General features: G+C 42.0%; 1 protein-coding gene across 1 annotated transcript in view; it reads right to left on the bottom strand.

Annotated features, from left to right (window-relative positions):
- Nucleotides 1-226: 226 nt before the first annotated feature.
- The window catches only part of LOC147984685 (B3 domain-containing protein Os03g0212300-like), a 97,087-nt gene continuing 80,527 nt past the window's right edge, over nt 227-16,786 (bottom strand). The window contains exon 3 of the mRNA XM_087541212.1: nt 227-326. Within this exon, the coding sequence (XP_087397338.1) occupies nt 227-326 (100 nt within the window). The remainder of the gene's footprint in view (nt 327-16,786) is intronic.

The raw sequence follows: 16,786 nt of genomic DNA, 5'->3' as shown, positions 1-16,786 counted from the left end.
TGTAATACTCATATCATCAAGAACAATCAAGCAGGACGTAGGGTATTACCTCCATCAAGAGGGCCCGAACCTGGGTAAACATCGTGTCCCCTGCCTCCTGTTACCATCCATCTTAGACGCACAGTTCGGGACCCCCTACCCGAGATCCGCCGGTTTTGACACCGACAGTGAGCACAACCCACTGGGGCAAGCCGGTCTCACCAGGTGCGCCCCGGTGTCTTGTGCCTTACTCCTTCACCTTCTGGTCCTTCCACAAAGATTCGGGGGTCTCTTTTGATCCAAAAAAATCATCAGAAAGTTTCAGCTCATTCGGAGAACTTTCATTTCTGCACTATAAACAACACCATGGTAGTTCTACTGAAAACAGCATCAGCCCGGGTTAGTTCCATGCAAATCATATCAAAACCATATAAAATTATTGTAAAAATGGCATGAATACTTCATAAATTATAGATATGTTGGAGACGTATCAGCATCCCCAAGCTTAATTACTACTCGTCCTCGAGTAGGTAAATGATAAAAGAAATAATTTATGAAGTGTGAATGCTAGCAAAGTGCATAAGTTTGATCAATGATAATTTTAGTCACTTTCCTAGCATCATAACATCAATTATTTCTTATAAAACTCATCATGGTAAAGTAGCAACCAATTCACATGTTAAGGTTCAAACAATGAATTCTCTTGAAAGTCAACAACCTATATTCCCAGTCACCAAACAATTGCGATTCAACCTATTCAACATAGTCTAAGTAAGAGCTCCACATACTCAATCATCATATAGTCTTCCATGATTGCTACTACTCGAAGCATATTCTTAGAACAAAGGGCATCCATCGAACACAGAGAAAGATAAGGGCTTAATGTTTCGCCTCCCAACTCATTTATCATAGAGATAATTGTCAACAATAATAAATCATGATCAAATATATTTGACTGGTCATATGTGCCTAGATCATTCCCCACCATATGATGCTTGCCAACTAGAAATAATTAAGGTTGAAATGAGAATTCATACTATTGAATCTTTGCATAAAAGTAAATACTGAAAAAGTAAAAGATAGGCCCTTCACAGAGGGAAGCAGAGGTTGCCATGCGCTTTTTATTTGGATGCCCAAGCTCTTAATGCAAAGGAATGTAATGTTATATTGCCCCTTATGATAGCAACCTTTATTATGCAGTCTGTCACTTTTATTACTTTGCCATCACAAGTTTGTACAACGCTCAATTTTCCTTTATAGTAAAAGATCAAACATATTTAGGAGCAATTTTTATTGCTTTATGCACCGATGACAACTTACTTGACGGATCTTATTCAATCCATAGGCAGGTATGGTGGACACTCATGGCAAGAAACTGGGTTTACAGGTTTTCAGATGCCTAAGTAGTATCTCTACTTAGTAAGAATTTTTTGCTAGCAAAAGATCCTAGGCAAACACCACATGTTGGAGGATCTACGACAATATAACTTCTATGCAAATATACACAACCATAACTCATTACGTTGTATTCCTTGTCCAACTTCAACTAATTTGCTCAAGTTTGAAAATAATTAATGGGTATTCACAATCATAGAAGATGTCCAAGATAATATATTTGCATGTGAAAGTTCTCTTCCTTATACTAATCATTCATGAATTGTTTGTATGACCAATATTGTGATTGTCAAGCTTCAAAAGATTTCACTTTCTAAACCCAATGTGAAGCTACCACTAGGCATGATATAATTTCAACTTCATGATATTCAATTCATTCAATAATTTACTCATAGGATATAAGTGAAGGACAAGAGTAAATGACAAGCTAGTCCAAGAAGATATAAGTGAAGACCAAATGAGTAGTTAAGTAAATGGGTAGCTATTTGAGGACTCTCTCTTACTTAAAAACTTTCATATCTAAGTATTTTATTAAAAAAGAAAGCAAAACAAGACAAAATAACATTCCAAGAATAGCACACATCATGTGAAGAAGCAAAAACTTAGGATCAACCGATACTAACCGATAATTGTTGAAGAAGAAAGGTGGGATGCCTACCGGGGCATCCCCAAGCTTAGATGCTTGAGACTTCTTGAAATATTATCTTGGGGTGCCTTGGGCATCCCCAGGCTTGACCTTTTGTGTCTCCTTAATTCCTGTTATATCACGGTTTCCCTAAATCTTAAAAACTTCATCCACACAAAACTCAAAAAGAACTCGTGAGATAAGTTAGTATAAACCAATGCAAAAACTTTATCATTCTCTACTGTAGAAAATCACTAAAATTATTATTCAACATTGCATACTAAATGCCTCTGCATATTTAATACTCCTATCCTCAAATAGAATCATTAAACAAGCAAACATATGTAAACATAACAGCAATCTGCCAAAACAGTATAGTCTGTAAAGAATGCAAGAGTATCAATACTTCTTTAACTCCAAAAATTATGAAAATTTACCACCCTATAGAAAATTTATCATAGCTTAATATTCAAAAAGTTTCAGCATTTTATCACATTCTGAATTTTCTAGGGAATTTTTGCAAAAGCGGTAAACTTTCTATTTTCAAACAGCAACATGTATACTTGCAAAATAAGCATGACAAAGGCTATCATTGCCACTTTTATTGGAATAAAAGATGCAAAACATTATTATAAAAAACAGCAAGCAAATCCTAAAAAAATAAAATGGCACTCCAGTAAAACTCATATCATGTGACGAATGAAGACATAGCTCCAAGTGAAGTTACCGATAATGTTGAAGACGAAATAGGGGATGCCTTCCGAGGCATGCCCAAGCTTCAGGGGCGGAGTTGGGCCGCAGGCACCCAGGGCCCAGGCCCGGGGCGTATAGTATTTAACAGGCTACAACTATATAGATATTTTTGCAGGACCGGGGTGTAGCCCAGTGCAAAGAAGAAGGCCCAAAGCCCAGTAAAATTTAACAGGCTACCTTAGCAGAACGCATAAATGCACGAAGAAACACTAACCCATGATCTAGCGCACAACGCAGCGGCGTAGATGTTAGTCAAAAAATGACCCCCCTCCAAAAAAGTAAAAAAAATGAAACGGTAGCGAGGCCGCCCCTGAGTCGTAAACACGTCGGACGAGATCGATCTCCAGACTCCATCGCTCACGCCGCCATCCGCCGTGGCGTTGCCTCCACCTCGGCCCCTGCTCCCAGGCTCCCGGCCGCCCTCCCGTGCATCGTTCCACGGTGTGGTGCTCTTCTCTGCCGGCTGCTTCAGTGCAGCCTGCCACACCTTGTAAATGTATTTGATGCTTTCCTTGTTTCCCTCCTAATGATCTCCATCTATGCCATGTTCTACATGTATTAGTGCATAAACCGCTTCAAACTAAAATTAAATTGAAATAATGTGTGTGTATGATCTAGTCATATAACTAGGGTATTGGTGAACTCAAATTGATGTAATTTCCAATTTCATTTCATATTGCAAAAAAGAAGATGAAGAGATTTTTCACCGGTGTCCGCAAAGGCGGTGTCCACACCTATCATTTTAGATGTAGGAATCAAGCGGCTGAGTGATGATTGGCTGAATTATTGGATGGTTGCTCTATTGAGCGAGATGTTTTTACAAGTATTGATGATGATGATATTGTATATCACTTTCAATCATATATGTCCCGCGAAGGGCTTTTACCTCCTCAAAGTGGTAAGTTTTTAGATTTGAATCAATGATATTGTTTCACTTGATGTTTATGCCCTGTTTTATGAAATTTTGCTTTTGATGTCCTAGAGATGTAGGCTCTTCTTCCACCGTTGATGAGGTTATGCAAGGCACCGATGAAGCAAATCATTGATTTGGTATTATTTTCTTATCATGTACTATTCTTTATAGTTTTATCATGTTTTTATCTATTTTTTGTATCGTTACGCATTGAGTTTAGATTATAATCTTTTGTGTGCAATTGAGCCATATTTTGTATGGGGTGGCTTTTGAGGTAGTTAAAAGCCTTATGAACATTAAGTTTTTCCATCGTGGTGAATTTTTTTGGGCCCGGGGCTTGCTCCAATCCTGGCTCCGCCACTGCCAAGCTTAGTTGCTTAGATCTTCCTTGAATATTACATTTGGGTGCCTTGGGCATCCCCAAGCTTAGGGTCTTGTCACTCTTTATTCTCCTCATCTCACCCAAAAATTGAAAACCTCAATCACACAAAACTTAACGGAACTTTGTGAGATAGGTTAGTATGATAAAGAGCAAACCATTTCACTTTTGGTACTATAAAAGACAAGATTCATAATTGTTCTCACACAATTCCTACTGTATCATATCATTTCCACAATTTATATTGAGCAATATAAGCCATGGAAATTAGAAAACAAGCAAACTATGCATTGAAAACAGAATCTGTCAAAAACAGAACAGTCTGTAGTAATCTGTACTCCAAGCATGCTTCTGCTACTCCAAAAATTATGAAAAAAATTTCAAACCTGGGTAATTTGTCTATTAATCTTCTGCAAAAAGAATCAGCATTTTATCACGCTTCTGTTAAAAATGAGAATTATTTTCCTGATCATAGAAGTTTCTGTTTTTCAGCAAGATCAAATCAGCTATCACCATAGACCACCCCAAAGGTCTTACTTGGCACTATATTGAAACTAAAGCTATAAAACATTATTACTAAAGTAGCTTAAGCATGTGAACACACGAAAACATTAGGGGAAAGTGTTTGGTTGTCTCCCAACAAGCGCTTTTCTTCAATGCCTTTTAAGGTAGGCATGATGATTTCAATGATGGTCGCATAAAAGATAAGAATTGAAACATAAAGAGAGCATCATGAAGCATATGACTAGCACATTTAAGTCTAACACATTTCCTATGCATAGGAATTTTTTGAGAAAACAACTTATGGGAACAAGAATCAACTAGCATAGGAAGGCAAAACAACCATAACTTCAAAACTTTCAACACGTAGAGAGGAAACTTGATATTATTGCAATTCCTACAAGCATAAGTTCCTCCCTCATAATAATTTTCAGTAGCACCATGAAGAAATTCAACAATATAACCATCACATAAAGCATTCTTTTCATGACACAAAAGCATACAAAACTTATTACTCTCCACATAAGCAAATTTCTTCGGGTCCATAGTTATTAGCTAGCTGGCTTCTTCTCTCTTTTTGGATCTCAATACAATGTTCTCCCCCTCTCTTGTGGAGAACTATTCGATGTAATCTTCTTTTGCGATGTGTTTGTTGAGATCGATGAATTGTGAGTTTATGATCAAGTTTATCTATGAAGAATATTTGAATATTCTCTGAATTCTTTTATGTATGATTGGTTATCTTTGCAAGTCTCTTCGAATTATCAGTTTGGTTTGGCCTACTAGATTGATCTTTCTTGCAATGGGAGAAGTGCTTGGCTTTGGGTTCAATCTTGCGGTGTAATTTCCCACTGACAGTAGGAGTAGCAGGGCACGTATTGTATTGTTGCCATCGAGGATAAAAAGATGGGGTTTTTATCATATTGCATGAATTTATCCCTCTACATCATGTCATCTTGCTTAAAGCGTTACTCTGTTCTTATGAACTTAATACTCTAGATGCATGCTGGATAGCGATCGATGTGTGGAGTAATAGTAGTAGATGCAGGCAGGAGTCGGTCTACTTGTCTCGGACATGATGCCTATATACATGATCATACCTAGATATTCTCATAACTATGCTCAATTCTGTCAATTGCTCAACAGTAATTTGTTCACCCACTGTAAAATACTTATGCTCTTGAGAGAAGCCACTAGTGAAACCTATGGCCCCCGGGTCTATCTTCCATCATATTAATCTTCCAACACTTAGTTATTTTCATTGCCTTTTATTTTACTTTGCATCTTTATCATAAAAATACCAAAAATATTTTCTTATCATATCTATCAGATCTCACTCTCGTAAGTGACCGTGTAGGGATTGACAACCCCTTATCGCGTTGGTTGTGAGGATTTATTTATTTTGTGTAGGTGTGAGGGACTCGCGCGTAGCCTCCTATTGGATTGATACCTTGGTTCTCAAAACTGAGGGAAATACTTGCGCTACTTTGTTGCATCACCCTTTCCTCTTCAAGGGAAAACCAACGCAGTGCTCAAGAGGTAGCAAGAAGGATTTCTGGCGCCATTGCCGGGGAGGTCTACGCAAAAGTCAACATACCAAGTACCCATCACAAACCCTTATCTCCCGCATTACATTATTTGCCATTTGCCTCTTGTTTTCCTCTCCCCCACTTCACCCTTGCCGTTTTATTTGCCCTTCTTCTGCTCGTCTTTCCATTTGCTTTGATGTCTTACTTGGCTCGTTTGCTCGTTTGGTTGGAATAGTTGTTTATTTATTACTAAACAGAGAACCTAAACATCTATGGATCCTCATCCGCTTGCTAATCTTTTTAAGAGATCAAATTATGATGAACCAATTGCTAGTGAGTTTTGTGCACTAGATTATCTTTATGAAGTTTTGCTTGAAATTTGTGAATCTGAAAATTGTGATAAAGTACTTTATGGAGTGATTCACGATGAATCTTTGAATAAAAAGCATGATTGCAATGATGATAGTATAAATTCTATTAATGTCAATTGTGTCTATAATATGCAAAACCCTAAGCTTGGGGATGCTAGTTTTGCTATGTCTACTACTTGTTGCAATGATCATGATTGGGGTGATTCTTCTTGTGATCTTGAAAATTCATTTAAGCCCCATGATGAATATGAGATTGATAATAGTGTTTGCAATATTATTGAAAGTGGGTTTGTAAGAGTGTCAACTTTAGATCCCACGTATTTGGAGAATCTTCAATCTTTTGAAATTTTTGATAAAAGTGGGTTTGGAAAGGTCATGACTTTAGTTAATGTTAATCCCACTATTTTGGAAGAGTGTCAACTTTGCATGCATGTGGATCATGTTGAAAATATTTTATGTGATAGCTATTTTGTTGAATTTGCTTATAATCCTACATGTAATTATTACTAGAGAGGAAAATATGGTGGTAGAAATTTTCATGTTACTAAATTTCCTCTCGTTATGTTGAGATTGATATTGTTTCTTTCCACTTCCTTGCATATGCAAGTTTTTGCTTGCCTTGATAATTTGTTTTCCTATAATATGGCTATGCATAGGAAGTATGTTAGACTTAGATGTGTTTGTCACGTGTTTTATGATGCTCTCTTTGTGCTTCAATTCTTGTCTTTCATGTGAGCACCATTGAAATATTATGCCTAGCTATAAGGCTTTAAAGGAAAGCGCTTGTTGGGAGTCAACCCAATATTTTTCCTTGCTGTTATGTAATAAATAATTGATCTAGCCTCTGTTTTGTTTGTGTTTTTTGTGTTTAATTAGTGTTTGTCCCAAGTAAAACCGTTGGGAAGACTTGGGGGAAAGTCTTGTTAATCTTGCTGTAAAAAATAGAAACTTTAGCGCTCACGAGAACTGCTGCCATTTTTATTTGGAAAGTGATATTTATTTAATTACTTTTGAAGATGATTACTAGGTAAATTCCTCACGTACAGCAATTTATTTTAGAATTTTTGGGGTTCCAGATCTTGCGCTAGCTACAGATTACTACAGACTGTTCTGTTTTTGACAGATTCTGTTTTTCGTGTGTTGTTTGTTTATTTTGATGAATCTATGGCTAGTAAAATATTTTATAAACCATAGAGAAGTTGGAATACAGTAGGTTTAACACCAATATAAATAAATAATGAGTTCATTACACTACCTTGAAGTGGTCTTTTGTTTTCTTTTGCTAATGGAGCTCATGAGATTTTCTACTTTAAGTTTTGTGTTGTGAAGTTTTCAAGTTTTGGGTAAGGATTTGATGGATTATGGAACAAGGAGTGGAAAGAGCCTAAGCTTGGGGATGCCCATGGGACCCCCAAGATAATCCAAGGACACCTAAAAGCCAAAGCTTGGGGATGCCCCGGAAGGCATCCCCTCTTTCGTCTACTTCCATCGGTAACTTTACTTGGAGCTATATTTTTATTCATCACATGATATGTGTTTTGCTTGGAGCGTCTTGTATGATTTGAGTCTTTGCTTTTTAGTTTACCACAATCATATTTGCTGTACACACATTTTGAGAGAGACCCACATGATTCGGAAATTGTGAGAATACTCTATGTGCTTCACTTATATCTTTTGAGTTATATAGTTTTTTCTCTAGTGCTTCACTTATATGTTTTAGAGCACGTCGGTGGATTTGTTTTATAGAAACTATTGTTATCTCATGCTTCACTTAGATTATTTTGAGAGTCCTACAAAACAGGATGGTAATTTATTTTAATTATGTTAGGCATTCAAGATTAATAATAAGATTCTCTTATGAGTGTGTTGAATACTAAGAGAAGTTTGATACTTGATAATTGTTTTGAGATATGGAGATGGTGATATTAGAGTCATGCTAGTTGAGTAGTTGTGAATTTGGGAAATACTTGTGTTAAAGTTTGTGATTCCCGTATCATGCACGTATGGTGAACCATTATGTGATGAAGTCGGAGCATGATTTATTTATTGATTGTCTTCCTAATGAGTGGCAGTCGGGGACGAGCAATGGTCTTTTCCTACCAATCTATCCCCCTAGGAGCATGCGCGTAATACTTTGCTTTGATAACTTGTAGACTTTTGCGATAAGTATATGAGTTCTTTATGACTAATGTTGAGTCCATGGATCATACACACTCTCACCCTTCCACCATTGCTAGCCTCTCTAATACCGCGCACCTTTCGCCGGTATCATACACCCACCATATACCTTCCTCAAAACAGCCACCATACCTACCTATCATGGCATTTCCATAGCCATTATGAGATATATTTCCATGCAACTTTCCACCGTTCCTTTTACTATGACACGCTCCATCATTGTCATATTGCTTTGCATGATCATGTAGTTGACATTGTCTTTGGGGCAAAGCCACCGTTAATAATTCTTTCATACATGTCACTTTTGATTCATTGCATATTCCGGTAGACCGCCGGAGGCATTCACATAGAGTCATATTTTGTTCTAAGTATCGAGTTGTAATTGTTGAGTTGTAAGTAAATAAAAGTGTGATGATCATCATTTTTAGAGCATTGTCCCAAGTGAGGAAAGGATGATGGAGACTATGATTCCCCCACAAGTCGGGATGAGACTCCGGACGAAAAAAGAGAGGCCAAAGAAGCCCAAATAAAAAAAGAGGCCATAAAAAGGCCCAAATAAAAAATATGAGAGAAAAAGAGAGAAGGGACAATGCTACTATCCTTTTACCACACTTGTGCCTTAAAGTAGCACCATGATCTTCATGATAGAGAGTCTCCTATGTTATCACTTTCATATATTAGTGGGAATTTTTAATTATAGAACTTGGCTTGTATATTCCAATGATGGGCTTACTCAAAATGCCCTAGGTCTTCGTGAGCAAGCGAGTTGGATGCACACCCACTTAGTTCCTTTTGTTCAGCTTTCATATATTTATAGCTCTAGTGCATCCGTTGCATGGCAATCCCTACTCACTCACATTGATATCTATTGATGGGCATCTCCATAGCCCGTTGATACGCCTAGTTGATGTGAGACTATCTTCCCTTTTTCGTCTCCTCCACAACCACCATTCTATTCCACCTAAAGTGCTATGTCCATGGCTCACGCTCATGTATTGCGTGAAGATTGAAAAAGTTTGAGAACACCAAAAGTATGAAACAATTGCTTGGCTTGTCATCGGGGTTGTGCATGATTTAAATACTTTGTGTGGTGAAGATAGAGCATAGCCAGACTATATGATTTTGTAGGGATAACTTTCTTTGGCCATGTTATTTTGAAGAGACATAATTGCTTAGTTAGTATGCTTGAAGTATTATTATTTCTATGTCAACATTGAACTTTTGTCTTGAATCTTTTGGATATGAATATTCATACCACAATTAAGAATAATTACATTGAAAATATGCCAGGCAACATTCCACATCAAAAATTCTGTTTTTATCATTTACCTACTCGAGGACGAGCAGGAATTAAGCTTGGGGATGCTTGATACGTCTCCAACTATCTATAATTTTTGATTGTTCCATGCTATATTATATTCTATTTTGGACAGTATTGGGCTTTACTATACACTTTTATATTATTTTTGGGACTAACCTACTAACCGGAGGCCCAGCCCAGAATTGCTGTTTTTTTGCCTATTTTAGGGTTTCAAAGAAAAGGAATATCAAACGGAATCCAAACGGAATGAAACCTTCGGGAACATGATTTTTGGAACGAACATGATCCAGAGGACTTGGACCCTACGTCAAGAAATCAACCAGGAGGCCACGAGGTAGGGGGCACGCCTCCCCCCCTAGGCGCGCCCTCCACCCTCGTGGGCCCCCTGTTGCTCCACCGACGTACTCCTTCCTCCTATATATACCTACGTACCCCCAAACGATCAGAGACGGAGCCAAAACCCCAATTCCAACGCAGTAACTTTCTGTATCCACAAGATCCCATCTTGGGGCCTGTTCCGGAGCTCCGCCGGAGGGGCATCGATCACGGAGGGCTTTCACATCAACACCATAGCCTCTCCGATGATGTGTGAGTAGTTTACCTCAGACCTTCGGGTCCACAGTTATTAGCTAGATTGCTTCTTCTCTCTTTTTGGATCTCAATACAATGTTCTCCCCCTCTCTTGTGGAGAACTATTCGATGTAATATTCTTTTGCGGTGTGTTTGTTGAGACCGATGAATTGTGGGTTTATGATCAAGTTTATCTATGAACAATATTTGAATATTCTCTGAATTGTTTTATGTATGATTGGTTATCTTTGCAAGTATCTTCGAATTATCAGTTTGGTTTGGCCTACTAGATTGATCTTTCTTGCAATGGGAGAAGTGCTTAGCTTTGGGTTCAATCTTGCGGTGTCCTTTCCCACTGACAGTAGGGGCAGCAAGGCACGTATTGTATTGTTGCCATCGAGGATAACAAGATGGTTTTTTATCATATTGCATGAATTTATCCCTCTACATCATGTCATCTTGCTTAAAGCGTTACTCTGTTCTTATGAACTTAATACTCTAGATGCATGCTGGATAGCGGTCGATGTGTGGAGTAATAGTAGTAGATGCAGGCACGAGTCGGTCTACTTGTCTCGGACGTGATGCCTATATACATGATCATACCTAGATATTCTCATAACTATGCTCAATTCTGTCAATTGCTCAATAGTAATTTGTTCACCCACCGTAATATACTTATGTTCTTGAGAGAAGCCACTAGTGAAACCTATGGCCCCCGGGTCTATCTTCCATCATATTAATCTTCCAACACTTAGTTATTTTCATTGCCTTTTATTTTTCTTTGCATCTTTATCATAAAAATACCAAAAATATTATCTTATCATATCTATCAGATCTCACTCTCGTAAGTGACCGTGTAGGGATTGACAACTCCTTATCGCGTTGGTTGCAAGGATTTATTTGTTTTGTGTAGGTGCGAGGGACTCGCGCGTAGCCTCCTACTGGATTGATACCTTGGTTCTCAAAACTGAGGGAAATACTTATGCTACTTTGCTACATCACCCTTTCCTCTTCAAGGGAAAACCAACGCAGTGCTCAAGAGGTAGCAGTGGGCTCCTACTTCTATGACAAAAAATCATGACAGAAAATGGGATTTTCGTCCTGTGCGGGCTGGAGACACAGCTGCATGACATTCTTTGGGCCATCCATGACGAAAAAAAACATGGTAGAAGCGAGGGCGACGAAAATATCAGGGAGTTCCCGGTTACGGTGGGTGGCCGGGGGCTGAGCAATGTGCGTTTCTCATACACGTACGCGCGTGGGTGCGAGGCGTTGGCCTCTATTTGAAGCCGAGCGAGGCGTTCGCCTACTGAACGCTAGAGATTGCACTGCAGGCTACGCGTTACTGAACCCGAGCGATCGATCGTTGGCTGTTAACGGAACCCGATCGAGCGATTCCTTTTGCTACTGCTACTAATTGAAGCCGATTGAACTTGCTGCCTCTTGATGAACAATGAGCATTGTTGTATGTGTGTGGGGGGGTGGATGAACAGTTCCCGGTGGGGGTTGGATGAATAGGACCTCGTGGTAGTAGAGGCCGTTGCCGCTGGATGAACAGGACCCCGATCGAGCCGGTTGGGGTGGATGAACAGGACCCCGTGGAGGGCTAGTTGAACAGTAGCCGGTGAAGGGCTGGATGAACCGTAGCCCGTGGAGGGGTGCTTGAACAGGACCCTGTGGAGAGGGCTGGTTGAATAGTAGCTGGTGGAGGAGCGGTGGAGGCTCGATGAATAGGAGCCCGTGGATGAACATTCGCAGGTGGAGGCTGGAGGAGGTCGATGGTGGATGAATAGTAGCCCATGGAGGCAGTCGATGGTGGAGATGAACAGTATCCCATGGAGTCCCGTTTTCCGGTACGCCACACCCCACCCGATGAACAGGACCCCTGTTTCGACCGTAGCGCTCCAACACAAGCCCGTTTCCTACATTTTGTGGTACGCCACACCCCTCCCGATCAACAGGACCCCATTTCGACCGTAGGAGGTCCAAGAGAAGTCTGTTTCCTCTGTTTTATGGTACGCCAGACCCCTCCCGATGAACAGGATCCCGTTTCGACCATGTCCGGTTGAACACAAGGACATTTCCTCTATTCTGCGGTACGCCAGGCCTCATTTTGATCGGCTGTTCTGTCCAAGCCGGTTGCCCCCCAATGAACACGACGTATTCCGTTGCCTCCCGATGAAAACAACGACGCAGTTTCTCCGTTTCGACCCAACCATATACACGAGCCCTGGCCGTACGTATGCGCGAGTAGGCATTCGAGACCTCACCCATATGTACGTACGTGGCCATATTTACTTTCTTGCACCCTGGTCGCTGTACGTACGTGTACATGATATTAACGGGACTACATGACATGCTATGTGCGCGCCTCTAATACAACACGTGCGCTCCTCTACTACAACACGTGCCCTTCCTTACACGGCCACAGTTCATCGCTGCAGCCTGCAGACAGACGGATCGACCAGTATGTACGTACATGTTCACGACCAGAATGACAACGCTACATATGCTTCGACCAAGTGGGTCCCAACTGCCAGGCACTTCCTTGAGTGCGAAGATGTAGCTAGTGGGTCCCAGCAGTCAGGGGGCGAATCATTTTTTTGCCCATAATATGGATGCACCTCCTTGCATGCGAAGATGTAGCCGGTGGGTCCCATCAGTCAGGGGGGAAATGTTTTTTTTGTGAAATATGGTGGCCCATCCAGTGGGTCCCTGCTGTTATGTGGAGGAATCATTATTTTCCGCGTAATAAGGAGGCACTTCCTTGCTGCGGCCATGGACCCAGCTGTCAGCCTTTCCACGTACAGTACTCTTCTGATGGAACTCGTTCCTTGACCACGTTGATCACGCCACGCCGAGAGCACCAGGGTAGTGGACGACGGCGAGGCCTAGGAAGGGGACGACGTGGAGCCGGAGAAGACGCGGCAGTGGATGCCCATGTGGAGAGGAGTAGGAGGGTTCACTGGTTCGGCTGCGGTGTGAGGCTGCCGTCGCCGCAGAATAACAAGGGGTGTGGGTGAGTAGAGGGATGGCCTAGCCAGCGGTGGGAGTAGTAGGGGGCGGTGAGGCGTCCGCGGCATCACAACTGGCCATGGGAGGAAGGAGCATGCGGCACGGCCGACGCTGGTTTGGGTGGCTGGAGCAAGAAGACCATAGGTTGAAGAAGCACTACGGGCGTTGGATGGACAGCATACGGTCACTGGAGCTAGAATCGTTCATATTGACTAAGTTGACAAAGCCCTCCATCCCCGTCATCTTAGTAGGCCCACAAGTCAGCCTCCCACAATGGTGGGTCCCAGCTAGCAGGGGAGTATTCATTTTTTTGTGCGTAATAAGGAGGCACTTCCTTGCGTGCGAAGATATAGCTAGTGGGTCCAACTTGTTAGTAGGGCGAACGTTTATTTCGCGAAATACAGAGGCCCTTTCGACGGGTCCCAGCTGTCAGGTGGAGGAATCATTATTTTGCGCGTAATAAGGAGGCATTTCCTTGCGTGCGGCTGCGGAACCAGCTGTCAGCCTCTCCACGTACAGTCCACTTCCGATGGATGTCGTTCGTTGACCATGTTGACCACGCCGCATCGAGAGCACCAGGGCGGTGGACGACGGCGAGGCCTATGAAGGGAACGACATGGAGCCAGGGAAGACTCAACAGTTGTTTCCCACACGGAGGGGAGTACGAGGGTTTACTAGTTCGTCTGCCGCCGCCGGAGAATAACAACGGGTGTGGGTGAGTAGAGGGATGGCTAGGCCAGCGATGGGAGTACGGTGGGGCGGTGAGGCCTGCGCGGCAGCACAACCGGCCGTGGGAGGAGGGAGCAGGCAGTCCTGCCGGTGCTTGTTTGAGCGGCTGGAGCAGGAAGAGCGGAGATTGAAGAAGCACGACGGCCGTTGGATGGACATCCAACAGTCACTGCCTGTGCATCAACCTTTTTTTTAGGAAAGCATCAAATCTGTGGAAAACAGCATACAACCCATTTGCCATTATTTCTAATAATTTACAGCCCATTTGCTAATTCTTAAGGTTTTTTGGAGCCCATAATATTTTTGTTTGCATTACAGCCCATATTGTGGCCACGGTTAAAAAATTATATGAAATTTTGCATATTTCGGTGCGGTCCGAACTGTTTTTAATCTAACAAATTGTGCCCGCATAAAAATCAATGGAATTTAAAATCTCAAAATGAAATTTTTTTGAAACTAATTGCCGGTTTGATGTGTTTTAAAAATGTACAACCCATTTCTCATTACTGATAGGCCATTTTCTGGGCCACCCAAATGAAGCTCTCCTTGTCTTGAAAGATTTGTAGCCCAACAGGCCTGACAAAGCGACTTACTTGACAAAGCACAAAAAACTGGGCTAGCCATTTTCAGAAACAAAAAAAACTACTGGGCCGGTCTATGGTAAACATAAAAGAAAAGACTGTGTAGACAGGCCAGAGTGCCCCGCACAGCCCAATTGACACCCTGCTTCCATCTCAAAAACAAATTATATAAATACCACTCCAATTATGGAGATTCATAAAAATGCCACTGCAATTTCCAAAATTAAAAAAATGCCACTGCAATTTTTGCAAACTTTGAAAAATGCCACGGCAATCTTTGAAAAATGCCACTCCAGACTTCGAAAATGCCACTGGAAATGGCATTTTTCAAAGTTTGGAAATTGCAGTTGCGTTTCTCGGAATCACTAGATTTGGAGTGGCATTTATCAAATTAACCAAAAATAAAAATAACTTTGCAAGCTGCTGGGTCCCTGGTGTCAGTCACTCGTTGTGCAATTCTCTCGTTTATTGACTACGTTGACAATGGCATGGGACTCATATGTCAGAAATCCATTAGGAGGAGCCATTTTTTCATTGGCTTGAAATAAGGAGGCACTTGCTTACGTACTGCCATGACCTTGGTGGGTCCCTGCTGTCATCCTCTCCACGTACAATCATCTCCTGATTTTGTACGCGTCAACCTGGTAGGCCCACAAGTCAGCCTCTAAACCCATGGCGGACAAATACAACCCATTTAAAAAATAACAGCACATTCCATATGTTCAAACAGAAAGTTCAACATTCAGAGCAAAGTAACAGGTCTGATCCAGATATAGAGTACTGAACTTCCATGTTGATAACCATCATAGCCAGGTTAACTATCCACTCCCACTAATACTCTAGTAGTGTACAAGTACTAACTTACTCTTAGCTAACTAGATGATGTCGGCCGCCATCTGCGGTACACACTAAACACCGGCACCAGCGTCCTCCGCCTCACCTCGGACTTGCCAGAGGTGCGATAGTGTGTGTTGCTTGCGCGCGTTGGCCCTTTCCATGCCAGTGTGGTCCGAAGCTTCGGCTTCTAAGCGGGAAACCCACTTGACGAGCTGGTAGTAAAATTCGGCGTCGCGAACGCGTGTGTGCCCGATAGCCTCCATGGCTATTTGCCAGGCGCCGGCCTGCATGTAGTCGGCTCAGTTGCAGGCGCTCTGCTCGCGACTCAGAGCATCGGTGCGCTGCTGCTCCATGTCCCGCTGAGGGCACAAATCAGTGATACGCTGCTCCTCCGCCAGGCGGTCGTGCTCCAACAACTCCTCATACACTACATTGCCATCTAAAGACCAATAGAATGCCTCCTCCCTCCATCTGCCTTTCGATGAAAAAATGAACACTAGTTCCGGTGGTGACTGCCTCCGGCGTCGCCTATCGCTGATGGGCGGGGGCATGGCAGACGTGGCGAGAGCGAGGATAAGTGGCAAGCGACGTCGGGCTGGTGGGGGCTTATGAGGATAGGGCGAGTTGGGTGATGGTGCCACCAAAGAAGGCCGGGAAACAGTAATTATAGGTGGAAGGTAGGCGAACCAGCGTGTCGCGGGAAACGCGACGGTCATCACGGTCATCGGAATTCAATGCATAAGTAGGCATGGCTTAGCACGCCAGCTTGCCATGGAAAACTAGGAAAACTGAAATTATGACTGTGTCGTCCTGTCCTGTCAGTGGTGCATCCCGTCCATGTTGGGTCGCACGTCGGCATGACGGTCAAACGAGTGCACTCGAATCATCTAGACGAGGTACTCCCTCCTTGTCAAAAATGATTCCACCACTCATCATCTACCTTGGTTGGTAAGATTTTTGAATTAAGCCCTGCAAACCAGAAAGGAGGTACTACGTGCGCGATCTGCTATTTATTCATGTAGGATCGAGTAGGTCGTTTTTTGAATTGAGCCCTGCAAACCGGAAAGGAGGTAGTACGTGTGCGATCCGCTATTTATTCGTGTAGGATCG

The sequence above is a fragment of the Triticum urartu genome, chromosome 2A (genome assembly GCF_056163025.1).
Source record: "Triticum urartu cultivar PI428250 chromosome 2A, HENAU_Tu73, whole genome shotgun sequence".
NCBI classification, from domain to species: Eukaryota; Viridiplantae; Streptophyta; class Magnoliopsida; order Poales; family Poaceae; genus Triticum; species Triticum urartu.
Note: the sequence above shows the minus strand (reverse complement) of the source record. Positions and strands in the feature narration are given on the sequence as shown.